Below are 18,613 nucleotides of genomic sequence, written 5' to 3' on the forward strand. Positions count from 1 at the left end.
GTATTACAAAGAAAAAAGTCATAATTAATACATAAGTTAACATATGGCAGCAATGAAGGTCCAATAGTGTCAACAACTGCTGACATTGACAGCCCAGCACATTCCATCTGCCACCACTGATCTGAGACATTCAGTATCCGCATTACCACCTCTCATTCTGTTGTTACTGCTTGTTTTATTGGACAAGGTATTTGATTGTCACTTAATCAAACCCCTTATAAAATTTTGACAACTTGGAGTCTGCCAAACCAAATTATAAAAAACAACATTCTTATTAAAATAATTTTGATAATCAGAAAAACCTGGTTTAATTTAACTGCAGTTCCACAATACTTGTTTGACTTCTTCAGTGAGATCTAGCACTCAAACCAACTCGAGAGGTGTACCACAAGGTTCAGTGTGGTTCAGGTGTACCACAATGGTCTACCCACGTATCTGGGAGAATTTGCAATCACTATTATCTACGCAGATGACACTGTGCTTTTATTAAATAATAAAGGATCAGAATCACTTGAAGTTTCATCATACATTGCACTTAATGTAGCTACTCAATACTGCCACCAGAACAGCCTGGTACTAAATGAAACTAAAACAAAACATTTAATTATGGGGAGACGGAAGCTTGAAGTTGGAACTACATCTAGCATAGAGAGTAGATGTAGCAATGTATCTAGATGTTATAATTGACAAAGATCTTAACTGGACTTCTCATGTTGACAGTCTCTGTAAGAAGCTAAACTCCGGGCTAAACGTCATCTGAAGAATTAAAACAATAAGCAATGTTCAAACTGCTAAAACTGCATATTACACACTTTTTGAGGCACATCTTCGGGATGGTATTCTAGTTTGGAGAATATCTAGTTCATTAAATATACAAAGAACCCTAATCTTACAAAAGAAGTGCATTAGAATACTAGCTGGGTTACAGCCTAGAGAAAGTTGTAGAGCTGCTTTTGTTGAACATGTAGTGTCACTCTATATCCTCAATGTAATAACCTACGCACATAAGAAAAACCTGACACGAGACAGTGACGTATACCAACATAATACTCGTTATGCTGCAGACTTCACTCTTCCTCAACACCATTCTGCTCAGTTTGAAGAAAAGCCATCTTATATGGGAGCAAAGCTGTTCAACTATAACTGTAAACCTATCCGCTGATATAAAGTCTCAAGAAAATATTAAGAAAACACTGAAGAACTGGCTTTTAAAACACCCATTTTATTCAATAAATAAATTTTTATCTTGGAGAACTGTTGACATAAACCTAATGTGATAACTGACATAACTAAATTGTTTTTTCTTTCTAATTATTTAATATTGTATCTTTGACGCTAATGGTATTCTCTATGAACTGTGCAAATAAAGTCTATTGCCTAATGTAAAAAAGCACTTATTACTCTATAGGTCACACAATAACCTTATCTTTTATTCAGGCAATTAAAAATAAATTGTACATTTCAATATATCCATGTATTCTATTAAGAAATGTGTAAATACATTTAAATTATACTATGAAACGTAACAGTTTTTTAATACTTCAATTTGGCTCAAAAACTACCTCTGTATTATACCTGTTATATTTTAAATGAGTCAGTTTTACCAAAACAACTATATTAAACCTTCTTATCTTACCTACTTCATCATACTCTCCTATTACACACACCACAGCAAATACATCAATATTTTTTTATAATACTGTACAACTAATAGTAGTTAGTTTCTCCTAAGTAGTTATATATATAGCGAACTATTTTAGTTAAATTTTTAGCAGCTACATATATTAGGGTTTCTAGGCCACGAAACCTTGTCAAATACTTACTTAAATAATATCAAATTTAATTTAAAATCTAAAATTTGATTTTGTAACTGTCTATGAGAAATAAAATCAAAACATCTTTATTTGCTCAACATACATGTATAGATGAATAGTTTCATAAAATGTTCTTACCAACTATCTTAACCTAAATCATATATATTACTGAATTATTATTTTTATAAATATTTGTCTATTGAATAAGGAGCTAAATTAATTAACTGGTCTTCCAATAAAGTTTCAAATTTCTTGTTCTCTCTTTCTGGTTTTATTGCTGTTGGTAAATATCTAAAGAAATATAATTGGTGATGACAGTGAACTAAGAACTCCTTCCCTCTTGTATTATAAGCATGATGTTGCTCTATACCTCCAGGCTGCTTGTCAGAAAATAAAATTGTTTCATTAACACATTCACAACGACGTGTACCCCATCCGGTACACACGATCTTTCACAACTACCATCATGTGCCCGATAGGGTACACACCAGGCTTTTGTAAAGTATTTTGTGTCTCTGATGGGGTACATGTTGCTAAGCATTTCATTATTGCGTTTTTATTCTTTGCCTGTCTTTGGTGGTTTGTTAAATGTGATCCCGCGCTTTTTACCTTAGACTATCGTGCACTCAGTCGGATGCACAATTACTTAATTTGTAAGGTAAATTAATTTGTTAGGTACCACTTGGAGTATAAGAAAAAACACATTGAAATTATTTTTTTGTGCAAAAATGCAAAACATACATAAATTTCTCATTATACTTAGACGTTGTAAAAAAACTATTACGGTTTTATCATTATTATCGAAAAATTTGATTGCAACTAAAAAAATCAGGAAATAAGCCGATGTTGTGAAAGTGCTAATGTAATATCCATAAACAGTAAAAATACTAAAATTTTGGGAAATGTGATTTAACTGATTTGTTACAATGAAGGTTCTTTATTATTCCAATTGCTTTCTTTTGTAATGCCAATATTTTATCCAAATTATTCTTTGTTGTCCCTCCATGTACACAAATACCATATTTAAATACCAAACCATATTTAATGCGTAAGGCAATATGTGTATGATAAATCATTTTCAATACAGTTTGGTCACTAAGGTGTGACATTGTTCTCAAAGCATATAGAACAGAGGTTATTTTGTGTTCTACCATATTAATTTATCTGTGCATCCCAGCTGAGGCACTCATCTACTATAAGACCTAGAAATGTAGTTACTTTTGTCTGATCAACAGGCTCCGCATTAATTAACACACTTGGTTTAATCATATTCCAATTATTTTCGTTTTTAATATGTTAACTGTTAGATTATGCTCAATGAAATAATTAATAATTTTTTTCATTTCAAAAAATTCCAGGATTTCTATTTTATTTACATTTTTCCAACTAAAACCAAATTAACGTCATCAGCATATAAACATGCTTTAATTATTTCAAGTATTGCTGCAGTATTTATTGGTAAATCTATAATGTAGCATACAAAGTTACAGTGCGCCTAATATTGAACTCTGTGGGACCAATTTATTTTTTTAGGTCAGATTTAGTTTTTAGTTTAAAGTGATTATTGTTTAGGCTTTGCAATTCTACATATTGAAATCTGTCTTCTAAATAGGACTTAAACCATTTATTTGCAATCTCTGTAACTCCTCATACTAATATTTTCCGATGAACTTGTTCAAAAGCTTCAATTAGGGCCATAAATATGCCAATTACACTTTTTTTCTTTATCTATACAGTGTATCATCTTACAGCTGTCAGGCATTGTGTAGCAAATTAACTGTTTGGAACATGATAACATGGGCGTAGCAGTCAAGATGTTAAACTAAACAAAAATACAGTCTAATGAGATTAACATTGGAACTTTGGAATCACATCTGTATTTATTATGTTATGTATTTATAAAAGAAATTGAAATGGTCTCTAACGCATTGAGTCAGGTTTTATCATGATTGTTAAATAGAAAGCACATTATTTTCTTACTCTGACGTTCTGCATCTCAACAGTTTAACCAGCTACCAATCTATGCGCTGGGGAAATCACCATTAAATCAAACAAACTGCAGGTTTACCTGGTAATCCATAGATAATATATACATTACTTACTGGAGCAGTGACTGTTTGCAGGTCCTGGTCAAGACAGGGTTGCACAGTTGATCTGCCAGCCTGAGGATCTCCTTGCGAATCACTGATCTACTCTTGAAGTTGTCTCCAACAGAACGTGGACCCGTGGCTTCAACAAAAATAACAAAAATAAGTATGCTGACATAAATTACTTTTATTGTTCATTGTCAATGCTAGCCATTGTACCATTACAAATTGCACACTTAATTAGGCTATGATCAATCATTGAGGAAATATTGTTACAGTAATTACATATATACTGTAACAATATATGTAATTACATATTTCATATCTTACTATACACAAATCTAATGCATACTCATTTTTTCCCAGATAGGATATACATTCACACAACACCAGATATAAAACTAAGCTAGATAAAACTAAACACCTGGCTAAAATAGTGACTTATTTCAAAATAAATATCTCCAAATTTTTAACAAACTCTTTCAATAATTTTTAACAAAATATACTTGACTGGTTAATTAATCACCCTTATTACTTACTATAAATGAATATCTAGAAGACAATATCTATATTCCTTCTTAATTCTAATGAATTTATTCCAATTAAGTGATGCATTCTTGTAAACAGTTTTATGTTTAGTTTCTTTAATGTTTATAATAATGAAATATCTAATTATCAAATTACTTAGTAGTATAATTGTAACTTGTAACCGACTGACAATGCCTATTACTTGTAAAAGATCAATGGCAATAAAATTCTTCATTCTTGATTGTAACCTGTTTGGTTAAAAAAGTCTAATCAAGCTATAATATACTCTGTGTTTTAAGGAGCTGAATTATGTAGAAAAATTGTTTAATATAATCATCAACAAAACATATTTTACATCGATTTTTGTAGCAAAGTGATTCGTTTGCAACTAGATTCAAGATTCAAACATTCTTTATTCATATTATGTACAAAGGTACAATAAATAGCGTCAAATTACAAATGCTCAAGACTTAATACTAGATAGGACTTTAATATAGATTTTATTTATATTAAAATATATTATGTTATACCAAACATAGAATGGCCCCTCCTAGATTCCTTACAACAGTTAGGTCAGAATTGCTTAATTCTAGCTGAGAAAATATTCATCTAGCGAATAAAGAGATAAATTTATTAAATAATCTTTCGCTTTAGATTTGAATTTAGATAAATTATTTTCCAGTAAAATATGCCTTGGTAGCATATACAAAAACTTTGTTCCCATATATTTAGTTTTTTTCTTAAAAAAATCTAAATGATGTGTTTCAACCTGTCTATTTAATCGAGTGTTGTGAATATGATTATTTACAGATAAAATCGGGTCAAAGTTCTGTTTTACGTAAGTCATAGTTTCTAAAATATAGAGCCCATATACAGTTAATATTTTTAGATTAGCAAAAAGATGTTTAACTGAGTCTTCTCTTTTTAATTTGCACATAATTCTTAATGATTTCTTTTGTTGTATTAAAATTCTATCTAAATTTCCCTTTTTTGTTGCTCCATATATGCTTATCCCATAAGCAAGATGTGAGTGAACTAAAGAAAAATACATTATTTTTAATGTTTCCAAGCTACAGTACTTTGCCAATTGTCTCAGAGCAAATAAGCCTGTTGACATTTTGCCTACCACATGATCAGTGTGCTTATCCCAACTTAGGTTTTCGTCAATTAAAAGCCCTAAAAATTTTGTTACTTCAACTTGTTCTATTATTTCGTTATTTATAGCTACTTGTGGGTTTATTTTATTCCTTGTTTGTTTTGTACAAAATGATATAAAATTAGATTTACTTGAGTTTAGTAGGAGATTTTTATGATCCAAAAATTCTTTGACAATTGACAAAGTAATAAATGATGAAACTTCAACATTTTCTTTAGTGTCTCCTGATATTGTTATATTCGAATCGTCAGCAAACAAACAAATAGTACTACCAACAGGGATCGCTCCAGGTAAACCCTTCAAGTAGCAAAGAAACAAGAGAGGTCCCAGGACAGACCCCTGCGGCACACCATGTTTAATTATTCGTCTCTGGGAATTGAACTTACGGATGTAATTGTATTTTTCTGAAAATTCTGATATTGAATGTTCAATCTCAACATACTGCTGTCTATTTTTGAGATAAGATTCAAACCATTCCAATTGTTTTCCAGTAATCCCTAGTTTTTCTAATGACTTTAAAAGTTTTTTATGAGACACACTGTCAAAGGCTCTAGTCATATCTAAAAATACACCTAAAACTTTTTCCCCTTTATCAACTGATTCGATTATTGTTTGGATGAACTCAATTCCTGCAGTAATTGTTGATCGACCTGACTGAAAACCGTGTTGTTCTTTATCTAGGAGTTGGTGTTCTACTAAATAATCTACTAACTGAAAGTGAACAACTCTTTCAAGTATTTTTGAAAAGATGGGTAGCAATGACACAGGACGATAGCATGACACATCATTAGGATTTCCTTTTTTAAAAATGGGAACTACTCTAGCAATTTTTAATGATTCAGGGAATATTCCAGAGATAATAGAAGAGTTTATCACATGCAATAAGGGTTTCAATATAACAGGGAGGACTTTTTTTACAATATCAATGGAAATATCATCATTGCCAGCAGAAAATTTATTTTCAAAGGAGTTAACTATTTTTTTAAGATTTTCTTCTGTTATGGTTTTAAACTTAAACCTAGATTGGGTTGAAAAATTGTCTTCTAACAGTAAGTTACTATTACCCTGAGGAATCTTTGGTAAAACAGATTTTTCAACTACTGATACAAAGAAATCATTGAATAAATTTGCTATCTGAATAGGGTTTTTTACTAAAATTCCATCTTGTTCAATGTTAATATTTTGCTTTGCAGTTGATTCTTTATTTATCTCAGTTTTAATCAGATTCCAAGTCATTTTAGATTTGTTTTTAGAATTACTTAATTTATTATAAAAAAAATGTTTCTTATTCCTATTTATACAGTTTTTTAATTCTTGTTTGGAATGTTTGATTAAAACTTTAGAATGTTCATCCTTATTTTTTCTAAATTCTTTTTCAAGTTGATGGATTTCGTTTTTCTTACATTTTATTTCGTCAGTGATCCATTGATCAATTTTTTTATCTTTGATATCTACCATAAGTTTTGGGAAACTATTACTAAAATGGTACATAAAAATATTTAAAAAGGTTTCATACTTAGTGTTAATTGTTGACTGATATACCTCCATAAAGGATTCCTGAGATAAACATTTACTAAAGGTAACAATATTATTTGGATTAAAATTCCTGCAGTATTTTTTTGAAATTTTCTTTTTTATATTTAAGTTAAAAATCTCAAGTAATTGAGCATCATGGTCTGAGATGTGTGTTATGAGTCCTGTTACTTGCTGTTCATAATCTTTAATATTACTAATTATATTATCTATAGCTGTCTCTGATTGTAATGTTACTCTTGTCGGAAAGTCAACTTTATATTCTAAATTGTGTGATTTAAGTACACTCACAAAGTCTTTGTAATAATTATCTCTTTTTAAAACATTAATGTTCAGGTCCCCAGTTACATTTAAAATTACTAACTAACTAAAATTACATTTAATTTAATTATCCACTTTAATGCTTTGATGCATTATTCATTTTATCTCATTTACCCCTCCATTTTTAACAAATAATCATTATGAAAAAAAAAACAAAATTATGAAATAAAATTTGGCATGCATATAGTTACATTTTCTACTAATCTAAAATGAGCTTTTTCTGTTTTGGCTTAAATAAAAAAATTGCCATAAAAAAATTTATATAGTATTATTAGCATGCCCAGTCAATATCCTAAAATAAGTTAGCACCTAAAGTCTTCCCATCAGTAAAGAGCTCAACTTTCAAACATAAAAACTCTAAAAGAATTCTTGTGTTTGAAAGTCCTCAAGTGTTTACCCATCCGCTTTAGGAGGTGGCCCACACACTCTACTTTTTCAATTTCAAAATCGGGCTCATAGAGTTTTAGTTCATTTATAGTTTCATAGCATTTGCAGTCTCCATCCCCCAAATAATATTACCTTATTCCATAATTTGTTTAATTTATACCTTATTCCGTAATTTGTTTCTGAACGTTTAAACATTTTTGTTCCTCCCTTCACTTTCATGCCACCGCTGGTGCCAGAACAGTTGGCAATTCATTTAGACCAATGACCTTTGTCTCATCTCCCTTTACATTGATAGAATTTTGACCTAGTGCCAGAATAGTTAGCAATTTATTTAGACCCATGATCTTTGTCTCATCTCCCTTTACACTGACAGAATTTTGACCTGGTGCCAGAATAGTTGGCAATTCATTTAGACCCATGATCTTTGTCTCATCTCCCTTTACATTGACAGAATTTTGACCTGGTGCCAGAATAGATGGCAATTCATTTAGACCCATGATCTTTGTCTCATCTCCCTTTACACTGACAGAATTTTGACATTACTTCTGTATCTATTACCTGTCCAGTTGTTATACTGGTTAAGGTAACACAATTGAGCAATGAGAAACCATGTCGCTGCCAGCTCCCATTGAAGGTACATGATGGTCGATCTCCATCATTATGTTTCAGCTGCCTCTTTCATCTATTCTAGGCATACCATCTGAGTCAAGGACAATCGTATTTTATTGTATTTGGCAAATTTATAAGGCCTAGGCAAAGTCATGGCGCCTGCGAACACTTGTCCAGTTTCTTGTCCCACTCCGATGTACACAACGCATATACAGGGCGAATATTGACATGATACACGTAAAGCATCTCTTCATCAATAAAGCATAATTTTAATTTTGTTAGTTGGCTATTTCTTTCACTGACTCTCATTTCACAGTCAGTGCATGATAACGTGAGAGTGAAAGCTTGGCCAATTAGTTTTCTACTGAAAGGGCCAATGGACTGTGACAATATTTACAAATGGCTATTTCAGAAATTACCTTTTGTACAGTATCTAGGTCTATGATATCATATTGAAACTGTTCATGTTCAAACTGGTGATATTCTTTAGTACTGTTGCTAATTTTTACCTTTGAAGAACTTTCTCTGGCTGGAACTTTGGCTTCATCACTAGGTTTAGGCCTACACCTTGGCGTCGCTTTGTCGAGGTGCCATCTAAAGGTTTTCCTCCTTTTAAAAATCTTTGTTAACACTTAGAGTGCTAATCCCGTAATTTTACGGAACAGCGAAACTTCCGAAGAATGCTAATCCCGTAGTTTTACGTGGTTGTCATTTCAATTGGTATTATATTACATTGTCCGTATTTAAACGGGTTTTGCCTACTCTACAATGTTATTTGGGTTTTTAGTAACACAATTAACCGCTAGAAAGCGTCAGATGTATTGAATGAGCTTAATGACAAAGCGACTTCGGTCGCATTGTTTACGTGCCGCTGACGTGACGTTCGTTGCAGCCGGCAGTCGATGTCGCAATCATGGCTTATCGCAGCTTGAACGACGGTTGCGATCAGTGATGTATTAGATGAAGATAGTTTTATTGGGGTTGATAGTATTTTTGACGATTCTGACATCGATCCTGATTTCATGGAAGAAGATGAGACACATATTTCAGGTAAGAATAAGTCTATATAAACATCAGTCTAAAAGTTTGGTTATGTTATTGTTTTCGTAAATCAAACTATAATTTGTATTAAAATAAATTAACTTTATTCAACTAATATTCTATTTATATGAATAAAATGAAAATATACTCATATTTTACACGGTATGTTATTATGTTACAAATGCTGAAAACAGTACTGACGGCGAAAGTGATGCCGACGCATCAACATGTCGGCATAGTTTTTTGTCAAAAAACTACAAAACATAAAAACATGATTTGTATTATTCAAAGGACAGTTTATATTTGTAAATGGGCCATTGTAAATAACTGTATATATACTTAGTTTAGTTTTTTAGATAAAAAAACTGTCTCAAAAAATAATTTTTTTTTTCAAAAATATATGTTTTTCAAAAAAAGTTATTATGTGTAGTTTTTGAAAAAAACACTAACAATCTCACGTTAAAATAAAGACGAAAGTAAGCTGAATTAAGGCATGTAAATATTTTTCTTATATCTTAAATACTTTTTTTTAAATAAATTTGTGAAAACCACCAAAAACGTCCAGCATTCTACATAGTTGCATGTTATTTGGGGCCAGCACTCAAAGTGTTAATCTTGGCATTTTATACACTTTCCACGAGTATTTACATGTAAAATCAAGTGAACACAAGAGTAAAACTAGGGTTTTCACACTGAATAATAATGATTTGCTTCTTGTAAACACAAACACCATCACAAAAACTGTAAACACAAAAAATTTAGCACTCAGAAACCATGGTGTTCAATGCCTTTAAAACATTGTTGATCTTGTAGCATTACCAATTAAGTAGTACTGTAAGAAAGAAATACCAGCATTGGTGTAAGAGAAACGCACGCTCGGTTTCGTCGTCGTACTCAGTTGTTGGTTGTGAGGGCTGAAGTATGCGTGCAATCCGTCAGAAAAAATTTTTTTAAGCTAACTTACCATAATAAAACATATACATGTTGTATATTATTGTATAGATGACATTCAGGCTACTTAAAAACTGAAAAAAAACAAAAAAAATTGAGTTTTAAGTGGTTTACTCCCTTTAATAATACTAATGAATAATACGCAAAACAATGTCTACATAGGCAGTGTTTGCTCTTTGAAGTTTAATCCAAAAGATGATAAATCTAAATAAATGCTCTATGGAATATACCGATTAATGTATTATTTTCTTGGCTAATGATAAGCTAAAAAGGTATACATTTACTATGTTCATGAATATATAGGTTTCACTGGAAGTGTTTTAATTCACCGTACATATAGTAGAAGAGTATTTATTTCCAATTAAAAAAGTTTTAATTGTATTACTATTTTTGGGATCAGGGCTTAAAAGCATTTGTTAACAATTATAATTATTTTATGCTAAATGAACTAAGAATTATGGGACTGGCAATACAAAAACTGTTTATATGATGATTCATATATTATATTATACAATATTAGCAATACAGAGCGAAACAAACACTTATAGAACAACAATGTTTTATGTACGTACTTGTGATGTCAGTGCTGGAACTATCTACACTGGTGATGCCCTCCAGTCCACCCTTACTCTGCCACTGCACCATGACTGGACTCTCACCATCGTTTCCAGCACCACCATAACTGCTCTCAGTCTCTGCAATCCAAACTACTTTAGGACAATTTGCAGTTAAGACATTACAAATGGACAAGAATCAATCATGAATATCTACACTAATAATGTTGTATCAATTTACACATTTTATGTTTTAAATTTCTAGGTAAGTAACCCAACATTTTCTCAATGGAAAACATACCCGTGCGCGTGCGATGAGAACTGGCAGATATTTTACGCCAACGGGTCTGTCGTGGGTTGGCAATTTTGGAGACGGAACAGAGTAGACAAGAAGTACGATCATGACGGCGCTTAGCTACTGGACGAGGTTTTGTCATTGAGCGATCTGCCTCTCCCTCCGGTCCAGTATCTGTCTCTGAGTCACAGGAGCTCACATCCATCCCTTCATAGACAGAGGTTTTATTAGTTTCTCTATTATTACAATTATTGGTCAACCAAAAAGGAAAAAACCTTTAAATCAACTGAAATATCTGTTTTTAAAGTGAGTAAAATTAAAGTTATGTCACGATGAACAAAAAGTTAAATCTAGAAAAAAACCTAAGTTCTAAAATTTATGAAATATCAAAAACATTTATTTGATGTTAACAAAATTCTTTTCTAAGAATTGATATTGTTACATGGTTTGAAAAGGTTTTATTCCAGATAATCAGGTTTGATAACAAAAAAGTTAATCTGAGGATGTAATATTATAAAATATTCTTTCATCCTAATCATATAATTATTAAGATAAGGTACATAAAAAAGTATATTTCAATATTCTTGATTTATTCAATTCATCTTAGAATAGAATGTATTGAAATGTTAAAACCTTTACTAAGATTAACAAAATTTCATAACTGTTACAATCTCCTTGAATTATAAAAATTGTTTTCAGAGTCTGTGTACAATCAAATGTGAGTTTGGGTAGATTTTATTACTGCAGCCCCTTCTATATTTTTTCCTGTTTTTGTTGTGTATTTCACACCCCTCCAATACACACTAGATGCGATCTAGTCTGTAAGCGAAGTGAGAACTACGCTATAAAATAATGTAAGTATGTATGTTAATGTAAGTAACTCCCAGATAAGAAATATTATCTTTGTTAAATAAATGTTCTTTCCACATTTAGTGATGCATGTAACGAATTGACATATTCTCTGATATAAGTAGCCAATCACATGATGGCTACTGACTTAACTGATGGTAGGTGCATCAAACACTTGAAGGCACTTATAGTATGTGTTTCCCAGCAATAGCTGAAATATCAACAACAGTTACTTACCAGATTTAAAGATTCATTGGCTCTGTGCTGTTCCATGTCATTGAGGATAGATACTACAGTACAACCTCGTTTATAAGCACTAATTGGGGGACCAAAAGAAATCCGATAAATGAAAATCTAGAAACACTGGTAACAGAGTAAACCACAAAAGATTATAGATAGTAAGAAATTTACCAGTAACAAATATAACAATAACAGAGAGCCGATTTATTATTTTGTTTTACACAGAATTATTATTGTGAAAACAAATAAAAAGAATTGTTGTTTACTGTTTTGTAAAACACTCAATCAGTCCTTTTGATTATGTTTAGTGAAATGCTTTTGAGAAGCACAATCAGCCAGACATTTCAAGGATATAACATATGTTGATAAAGTGTCAGATTGTCACTCAAAATAAATCAGAGGCCGGTGTAGCTCCGCCATGGCATAAGAATGACTCATAAAATTCTCGTGTTCTTCATTATAAGAATCGTTTTCACTGTTAGTTATCGTAGAAGAACAAGCGGCTGATACAATTTATATGCTTATGATTGCACTGATGCTAGTCGGTTTGAAGCCAATCATTTATATCTTCCAATTTCACAATTACCAACCTCTCATAAGCTTACTGTAAAATTATTGTTACTGGCGATCGCCACACACCACTACTGTGGCAGTGGCCGGTGACCGCACAGCATGCGATGTGTTAAGGATGACAAGTTGTTGCAATCGTAATCCTGCTCAATATGAGAGGGATAGCAAGTTCATTCCTTTGATTCATGCACTTGCACTGAGTAGAGAGCGGTGGAATGAAGCTGCCATCCATGGTATTTAACTGAAAGCCTCTAAAGATCCATATAGTGGGTGCCGATATTCCATAAAATATCTCAAAACAATGTGACTTTTACTAAAAGATGCTGTTCCTGATGCCAGTCTGTCAGATGAGCCAGTGGTTGCGTACTATAATTGGACAGTTCGGTCAATTATGATTGTGTCCAAACCAGGATGTGGCTCAACTTGAGTTCATCCTTCAGGAAGTTTGATATTGGGGATCAGAATCATGTCTGATTTACATATGTTGTTACGCATTATTCTCAACAACTCAACAAAATTGTTTATTAAAAAAATTGAACTCTGTAAAACTCTGCACTTTGTAAAAACCAGTCTGGATAATCTAGAGATTTGGATAAGTAAGATTTTATTGTATCTAATATGTTGACTAGTTGATATTCATGTGTTGATCAATTGAGGGTTACGGGTAGGAATGTAAATCATTATTAACAAAAATCTATATACATGATTCAAATTTATGAAAAATGAAAGTAATTTAGTTTTCCTAATCACTGATCAATTTAACAAAGAACAAGTATAAAGACAGTAGTTGATCTACATAGTATGGTGAGAGTGACCTGTGGTGGATGCGTTGTCCAGATGAGGGTCTTCAGGCCTAACAGGGAGCTCCTCCACAGGAAACAGATCTATGATATGTTGAGGTAAGCAGATTCCCAGGTAACAAGGGCCGGTTGACTCTTCTTAACAAAACATATTGTTATTAAAATTTATTCACTACTTAATATATTTTTATCATCATACTAATTATGGGAAAACAGATAACAAAATTTGTTATTTTGGACAATTCATCTCTCACGTGAATTTTCTAAAGTAAAAAAAAACACTGTGTCAGAACGATCTCAACCTGTCTGTGCTGGATTTAGAATGTTCTACTGAATGTATTAAACTGAATGAGTAATAAACTATGAGAATATATTTACAAGGTCATAATGGGACAAAAGATAAATAAATTTACACCAAGATATATTTAAATAAATTGTTAATTTAATACTACCTAATGTCATTACATATTGTATACTAGCTTGATAAGATACGTGATAGATCAATAATTTACACTAATATTTTACTTTTAATGTGCCAAAGATATTGACCTACTTTATTTATAAATAGCGCAAGGATTGGACATAAATAGATACAAAATTATAATAAATATTAATATTTACTCAAGATAAAACATTGTATAGTCCGTATATTCAAGCTCATTAAGATCTAAAACTATAATGAACTTGAACTAAATGAACTAAACTTGACAATCAATAAAAAAATTAGTTTCTGGGTGGGGGGAATGGCGTATTGTGTTTCTTTTTAAAATATGTTAGTAGGCATAGAACAAAGTGTGGGGGAAAGCATGGTAGCAATAAGTAAGACTGGCAGTATGATTATTGGTTTGTATGATTGTTGGGATACTGTAAATGTATTATTTTCCCAAAACCATCTTGAAAATATAGAACTTCAAAGTAAATAGTCTATCCAGTTAAAGGTTATCACACACATACCCGCACCGCACCCGACACTTGAATATACCGAGTGACGGTGCGGGCCTGGCTCGGTTACTGTGATGCCACACATGTTCGTATGCTGTCTGAGCACAAAAAAACTCACTGTTACTACTAGAGCATGTTTCTTTTGGATTTTAAAGTGATAGTTACTTAAAAATAGTTCAGCAAGTTAAAAAGTAGTGAATTAGTCATTTTGTAAGTTTTTTTTATAACTACTGGTAAAATATAGTAAATATTTGTAATATTTATATACTAGAGTATAATGTTTTTCCTACTCTCATACGTTATGACTGCAAATAAAATATTTAAATTTTAAAATACTCTAGTTAAAAGAATACAATAATCCCTACAAAATACGGGAACAAATTTTGGCAAGTAATTTCAATACATCCAAAATAAATATACTTTACGCGAAATTAATAAATTCTTGTTGTTTTTAAATAAGTAAAAAAATTTAAAATGCCATTTAATGTGTTTTGAAGTAATTTTAGAGCAGCAAGAAAAACATTACTAGTTTACTGTAAAAAGCCTCTTCCTTACTTCTTCAATAAGTTCCTCTTTAACCATGATAGATGACGTTCTTAGACCGCACTGTGCCCGTCAAAATTCAAACCTTAACTAATGGTGACGGCTTTAACCAGCTTTAATGGCTTGTTGTCATTGCGGACATGTATGGACTTGCAGAATGAATACCACGCTGAAATTCTTTCACTGTATGATGCCCGACGCTTGGGCGATTCACGTGCTGGGCACGAAGCGGGTATGTGTGTAACGACCTTAAGTCGGAAGAGGTAGATATATTTCGTGACAACTCAAATATCATACAGATTTAAAGCTGAAGACAGATAATAGAATTGACTTAATGCTGGTAAAAAAAAGATTACCCAAAGTTAGTCTGGATATATAACGAATAAGAAATGTTTTATTGCCCACAAACCTTCCCTTACTTTGAGTTTTATAGGAAAATAAATTCAAAACATTTCATTCTGTATTAATATTGTGTTTCCACTGCACTTATATTTTTGGTCCTTTATATTAATATTTGACTAATCTAATATCACTTACCAACAGAATCATCTGGGGGTGGAGCGATACAGCTGCGACTGCTCTCGTAATGGAGGGTTTGTGGGGCAAGAGAGTCGCTTGGCAGAGGACAATGAACTCCACTCACTTCAAACTGCGGCTCTCTGTAAATTTAAATGAATGATGGATTCAATTTTAAAAGTTCAACATTCATACAGCTCATGTCCTAATAACAGTTTTAGGCTAACAAGTTAAAAAGCTTTAACAAAATCAAATATAATCAATTTTTGCAATGATTAGTGTTACTTACAAATTAAATACAATACAAACTTCTTTTTATGAACCTACTATAACCGGATCATGGAGATCCAGGTTATCTGGATTGGTTTTACAGTGGAGGGAGTTCAATTTGTTGAAGAATAAACAATTTTTGTTGAATTTCCTGCATAATTAGTTTTTCCTTTAAGAAAATAATAGCTTTCTGACTATAGCTAGAAGCAATATTCAACCATTGCTAATCTTAGCTTACACAATTTATTTAAAACTAGTATGTATATATACATATATACAGGGCTCGATTTGAGACGGAACACGGCGGAACGGCGTTCCGGGACCTCTATCCTTCAAAAAATAATAATAATAATAATCTGTATCAAAAAGCCACTGAAACCAAAACTAAATTTTTGGTTGATGAGTTAATTACCAAATTTATTATGAACATCAAATTCTTAAAATATATGATTACTATAGTTTACCTCGCAATCAATAATAAAACATTCAAATGTATCACGAAGCTATCTCGAAGTGCCTACAGTTTAAAAAATGCGCCAGAAGCCTCTTAATCTTTCCTCCTCCACATGCGTCTTCCCCTCCGTCAGCAGCATATAGACTCGCCCGATTACTAACTCCCCCCCACATGTTCCCTCTCCACCATCAGGCTGTGTCGACGTGTCGTATTACGCTTACGCATTCGCTCAGTTGCTCAGTAGTAGTGGTTTCAAATGTGTATGCGCCTCTCCATCGAAAACGTGGTTTTCTTGCATTTATTATGTTACTTCATTGAGGTTACATATTTTTCTGTGTTTGTATTTGTTAGTTAAGTGTTTATTGTGAAGTAAAATAAACAAAAAATTAACAGATTACTTTTCGTCTTCGGGTGACAGTAAAAGACTTAAACGAACTGTTGCATGTCCAGACAACCATGAACAACAGATTTCATAGACGTCACAACCATCTTCTAGCAGTGAAAAGGTAACCAGATTTGAAATTAATGTGAAACCCCCTAAAGAAAAAGAACAGCCAATTGAATGCAACAATGACTTGCCAGATTGTTGGAATAACTCGCAAAAAACAGAATTTTGCAAAAGGTATGACTGGTTGTTTATTAAAAATGGAATGTTAGGATGTAGGACTAGTAAGGAAGTTGGGATCTTATCTGTAAAGAAAAAAACAGGAATGAAAATTTCAAAAGAATGGGCAAATGGTGAGATAGACAGTTATGGAGACATAAAAGAGAAAAAACAAACTTCATTAAGGAAAAACATTCATGACCACAAAGAGAGTGCTGGCCATAAAGCAGCAGATGAAATTTTATCCGAAGCTAAAGCGGAGCATTGGAGAAAAATATCTTGTAACAGAGTTCCCAGGAAAAAGAAGTGACTGAAAAATATTTCGAACGGCATACAAGGTTGTTAAAGAAAATCAATCCTTTAATGAGTTTGAAACAGAAATAGATTTACAAGAACTTAACGGGATTAACATGGGTCGCATTTTACATTCTGACAAAGCTTGTGCTAACATTGCTTTGCACATCAGTAAGGAAATGAAGAAAAAATTTGTAAGTGAAATTATTGAGAATGAGACAAAAGTTGGTCTGATAATAATTATTGATGAATCCACTTCCTTAAGTAATAAGTAAAATTTATTATATACGTCCGGTGTTTTTTCAGATTGTAATCAGATTGAAATCCTTTATTGATAAACTCTATGTTATCTATCACGCCTCACCAAAGAACAGTAGGGAACTCCGGAACTGTGCGAATCTATTAGAGGGAGAAATTTTAAAATTTTGAAGAGTTTTCAGCACCCGTTGAGTCGCATCTAGTTTCAGATCCGTCTCAGCTGTATGGGAGTCCTACGACGCGTTAGTAAAACACTTCAAATGATACAACTAGAGACAACAAAGAAAGAAGTACTTTTTCTGGCCTCCTCAACAAAATCACAGATACAAATTTCATATTAGACCTGGGTTTGATGGCTGACGCTTTCCAAGAGCTTTCAGAACTAAGTGAAGCTTTACAGCATTGTAACGCAGATTTGAGCTATGCAAATAGAAAATTGCAAATCGTAGTTGCTTTATTCGAAGAAAGGAAAACAACTCCTGGTCTATACTCTAAAATGGCCCATGAAGCAGTTGACAACTTGTCTTTTTTCTGTGTTCCTCTCCAAACAAAAGCTGGTCGAGTAAACGGCCAACCTATGAACCCGGAAATATTTTACGGAGTACTGAAAACGTCTATTAAAGCGAGACTGTTAAATGAAAAAGATACTAAGTTAGCAGAAACTTTCAAAGTTATGGACACTAGAAACTGGCCTGAAGACAGCCCAATAACGTTCGGAGAAAACGAAATGAGAAAACTTGCTTCCAGGATAAGCTTAATGAAAGGCAGTTAATAACGGGTTTCAGAGAATATATCTACTCCAGAACGTTACCAGACAGCCTCTGTCGGCTCGAGCAGTCGATCAACTCCGTTGCCATTTCATCCAATGAACGTGAAAAAGGGTTTTCTCAAATGAATTTAATAATAACACCTCTGAGATCGTCACTCAAAATTACAACGGTGTCGGCCTGTTGTTTGTAAAAATAAATGGACCTCCTCTCCGGCTGTTTCAACCAGA

At 32.4% G+C, this 18,613-nt stretch overlaps 1 protein-coding gene across 3 annotated transcripts in view; it reads right to left on the bottom strand.

Annotated features, from left to right (window-relative positions):
- Window positions 1-18,613, bottom strand: part of LOC124366702 (rapamycin-insensitive companion of mTOR-like) — a 94,208-nt gene that overhangs the window by 3,904 nt on the left and 71,691 nt on the right. For 2 of the 3 annotated variants that reach the window (XM_046823314.1, XM_046823304.1), the window contains 5 exons: window positions 15,758-15,879; window positions 13,751-13,873; window positions 11,283-11,483; window positions 11,000-11,122; window positions 3,917-4,043 (listed from right to left, as the gene is read on the bottom strand). In XM_046823314.1, the coding sequence (XP_046679270.1) occupies window positions 3,917-4,043; window positions 11,000-11,122; window positions 11,283-11,483; window positions 13,751-13,873; window positions 15,758-15,879 (696 nt within the window). The remainder of the gene's footprint in view (window positions 1-3,916; window positions 4,044-10,999; window positions 11,123-11,282; window positions 11,484-13,750; window positions 13,874-15,757; window positions 15,880-18,613) is intronic. The other variant, XM_046823311.1, reaches the window with a different exon arrangement.

Source organism: Homalodisca vitripennis, chromosome 1, assembly GCF_021130785.1.
Source record: "Homalodisca vitripennis isolate AUS2020 chromosome 1, UT_GWSS_2.1, whole genome shotgun sequence".
NCBI lineage: Eukaryota > Metazoa > Arthropoda > Insecta > Hemiptera > Cicadellidae > Homalodisca > Homalodisca vitripennis.